Below are 3,927 nucleotides of genomic sequence, written 5' to 3'. Positions count from 1 at the left end.
CTGAAGAATAATGATTGCTGTCTTGGAAGATGTGTATAATAATGTGGTCCATACCCAGGAACTGTAAATTTTAAAACTAAGTATTTGGTTATTATTGAGTTTTTGGATTTAGAATACACAGTCCTTTTATACTTGTCTTTGTATTTTATAAGCTCCCCTGTAATGTTACATTTCTACATATAACTGAGGAATTTTATTTCTTACATGGCTTTTTGTAAAGTGTCCTCCTATTTTAAATCTTTTGAGATTTTCCAAATATTCTTCCCAATTATTTTATAGCTTCTATTAAATAATTGGTTTGTGACTAACTTAGAGTAAATGTGGCCTTTGGTCTTTGTACTGGTTAGAAACATTAAATACATATTTTGCATTTTAAAAAAACGATTTTATTTATTTAATGTATGTAAGTGCACTGTAGCTGTCTTCAGACATGCCAGATCCCATTACAGATGGTTGTGAGACACCATATGGTTGCTGGGAATTGAACTCAGGACCTCTGGAAGAGCAGCCAGTGCTCTTAACCACTGAGCCATCTCTCCAGCCTCCTTGGATCTACTTTTAACTTTGCTGCGCTGTTACCTTCTGTAGGGCCCATTGGTCTCTGATGCCCAAGACGCTTCTGAGCAGCCTTTCCGGCCGGCCACTTTCCCTTTGCTCCTACATTTCAGATGATGTTCCCTCTGCAGCTCTAAATCTGATCCATCTCTCTCCACGCTCCCCGCAACCGCCTGAGTCACAGTAATCCTGAAATTCTGCCTTTCCTCCTTTCTCCTGTGTCCTAGCCCCATCAACTCTAAGCGTCCCACCCTGCCTCCCTTTGCCCAGCCATTAGTCGCTGGCATCTTTATTGATCAATCAAAAACTAACTTTAGTGTTTGCACAAACAAGCACATTCCCTGTCGAATCAAAGAATTAGGCCCGATCTCTAACACCCTCCAAACATCATGCGTCCTCCACCCAAGTCTGCCTCACACCAAGTCTGTGGAGTCCCAACAAATCAGATCAACTATGCAATGTAAGGCAGACCAATACCTGAGTGTTGTTAGCAAAGAATCCTTCATCACGTGTCCCTTCACACGCTTGCTTTAGCAGAACATCCTCTCTCCTGTGTGTGTCTCTCAGCGAAACATTCCTTCATGAGTCTACCTTAGCCTTTCACACCTACGTCTGCTTTAGTGAAACGTCCCTTCATGTGTTTGCCCCAGCAAAATATCATCCAACCGACTTTCCAAAGAACCCTAAAGTTTCCACTTCACCCCAGAGATGCCTTTTTTTTTTCTTATCAACAGTGTGGCAAGCCTTTTCTGAGGGTTGCAGCAATATCTGCGATATCCCCAGGCTGTCCTCCCAGTGTCCACCAGCAGAGAGGAGAGACAGGCAGGAAACAGAATTGTGCAATAACTCCATAATGACAATAAATGGGGCCCGCTGCCAATGAAAAGCACCGGGTAAGCTGGGTGTGGTGGTGCTTGCCTGTCACCCAGCACTCTGGAGGGCAAAGCACGTAGGACTGAGAGTTCAAGACCACCCTTGGTAATATAGTGAGACTATCTCAGAAAAAGGTGGTGATGAAAGGGAGTAGAAGGAGTAGAGCTAGGTTAGGTGGGAGGGGGCTGGAAACGATGCAAAAGAAAAGGGAGGAGAGGTGGGGCTGAGGGAAGTGTAGGAGCTTGGGACAAAGTGCTGCAGATGGATGTTCCACAGCCTGTGAGCGAGGTGTTTCAGGTGAGAAAAGGAAAACTGACTAGGGAGGTGAGGACACGCTCAGGTGGCAATGAGGGGTACCTGTAAGAAGCCTGTGGCTTTATCCTAAAGGCTGAAGCAGAAGATGGGATACAGCTAGGTGGCAGGGGAGAGGGAAGGAGGGAGAAGGAAAGGGTCAGATAGGATGTGGGATAAGAAACACCCTGTGGCTGCTAAAAGGGAGACGTGATGGAAGAATCAATCGGGCCACTGAAGGAGCAAATTACAGCTGGGATTCAGGAGGGAAATGGCAAGGCTAGACCAGGGTGAGACTGTAGAGAGGCAGCCACATAGGAGAGAGGTTTGTAAGACTGAGCTCTCCTGGGCATCCCATGCAACTAACCCACATGAGCGTTCAGGACCCTAAGACTCAGACTAGGTGGCAGGTTAGATGCCGGGGCTGCCACATCACTGAAGCAAGATACAAACAGGATGGTGGTTATGGTTAGGACCGAGAGCAAGCAGCTGAGAGGCTTGGAGTTGGTCATCAGAGAAGTGGGGAGTCTCGAGGACAGACATGGGGGGAGGAGAAGGGCTCTCTCAGAAACATCCCAACCAAGAGATGGATTGGAGGCAGGGGGATGGAAGGAGAAGTGGTGGATGTGGAGAAGGACAAAGGGGGAGAGAGAGATGCCAGGAGGTGACACGGGATTCTGTGGTGATCAAAAGCAGTTCAATGATTTGATCAAGAAGCAGCCTGACTAATGAAGAAGAGAACTGGGTACTCGGAGGCCATCTGAGCATGCCCTCTATGGCAAACACCTAGAGGCATAGAAGCAGACATGCAGCAGAGGCGTAATACTGGCTCCGGATCTGCCAGGGCTGGATACAAGAATCCTGAGGCAGAGGAACAACCAGCACGGGTAGCAAAAATCCTGGGCACCTCGTCATCTGGGCCACCCTGTGCAAGGAACTGCGTGCACTTTGACCTAAATCATTCTCGCACTAGCCTGCTGCATTAGCAGGGGCTGTCCTCATCCCCATCTTACAGCTAGACACACTGAGGTACAGGAAGACAGGCATTTGCCCATTGCCCAAAGTCATGTGGTTGGGCTAGAGCTGGGGTTGTCACTTCAGTCTGCTGCCACCTCTGGATTCCTGTTTCTGTGTTCAAGTGGGCTTCAGTGGGTTTGAGTGTTGATGTGCCCTCAGTGAGTACCCTGATCCCCCATATGCCAGTCCCGCAGTGACCTTCCATTTGTAAGACTTCTCCAGCAGGCAAGCTCCTGACCCAGCTCATCTGAGGGTATCTGTGGGCAGGCAGCATGCCATTGCATGTCTCTACCTGTCCCAGCTTCTGTGTCAATGCCAAGAGAGAGAGAGAGAGAGAGAGAGAGAGAGAGAGAGAGAGAGAGAGAGAGTCCTTGTTCAAGCTGCCTTGAGTGTGAGGGGAATTGGAGGAGGCCTGGGAGGCTGGGCTGAGGGTGGAGGCCCAGAAAGGGGGGTTGGGGGGCGTCTTGGGCTGAGAGGAGTGGAAATTCTACAGGAATGTTTACCAGACCCTGAGAGTTCAGGGGGACACAGAGCCCATCCTCCTAACTCACCAGCCCAGGACCGGCCTCAGCCACCATGAGCCACCGAGGTCTCCTTCCTCCTCCCCAGCCTCTCTCCAAGGCGCCCAGGCTCCTTTAAGACAAGGCAGATCCCGTACTCTTCACTCCTAGTTAACCCCTCCAAGTCCCAGTGGCCCCAAGGCTGGGGCCCTAGTGGGCGGAGGCAGAGGGGGAGCCAGGGGCGGGGAAAGAAGTCTGGGAGTGAGAGAATGAGGCAGGGTAGCCGGGAAGGCGGCTAGCTGCGGAGGAGTTGAGCCAGCCGAGGGGCTCCCGCTGTGCCAGGCGGGCAGTGCCAAATCCCAGGAGCCCAGAGGTGGGGGGAGGGCCGGGGACAACCCGGCCCTGCCCCCTTTCCTAGCGAGGTGCCCATCAACTTCGGAAGAAAGTTTGGCATCAATCTGAGCTGTTGGTGTCTGGAGGATGGGCAGGGTCCCGCTGGCCTGGTGCTTGGCGCTGTGCTGCTGGGGGTGTGCAGCCCCTAAGGGTGAGTGATGGGGTCTCACTGAGGCAGAGACGCCGACTGATGGGATCCAGGGCAGGGGCAGTGAGGAGGTGGGGGCTGGCTGGCAGGTGTTGTGGGTACTGGGCTGGCTTAGGGAGTTTCCTTGGGACGACAGAGTGCTGGCCTGGG

The 3,927-nt window shown here is 51.4% G+C and overlaps 1 protein-coding gene across 2 annotated transcripts in view; it reads left to right on the top strand.

Annotated features, from left to right (window-relative positions):
- The first annotated feature begins 3,494 nt into the window (after window positions 1–3,494).
- Window positions 3,495–3,927, top strand: part of Axl (AXL receptor tyrosine kinase) — a 30,405-nt gene continuing 29,972 nt past the window's right edge. Inside the window, exon 1 of one of the 2 annotated variants that reach the window (XM_029479961.1) lies at window positions 3,495–3,780. In XM_029479961.1, the coding sequence (XP_029335821.1) occupies window positions 3,717–3,780 (64 nt within the window). In that variant the 5' untranslated portion in view covers window positions 3,495–3,716. The remainder of the gene's footprint in view (window positions 3,781–3,927) is intronic. The other variant, XM_021168625.2, reaches the window with a different exon arrangement.

The sequence above is a fragment of the Mus caroli genome, chromosome 7 (assembly GCF_900094665.2).
Source record: "Mus caroli chromosome 7, CAROLI_EIJ_v1.1, whole genome shotgun sequence".
Taxonomy (NCBI): Eukaryota; Metazoa; Chordata; class Mammalia; order Rodentia; family Muridae; genus Mus; species Mus caroli.
The sequence above is the reverse complement of the archived record's forward strand: the minus strand, read 5'-3'. Positions and strand labels throughout refer to the sequence as shown.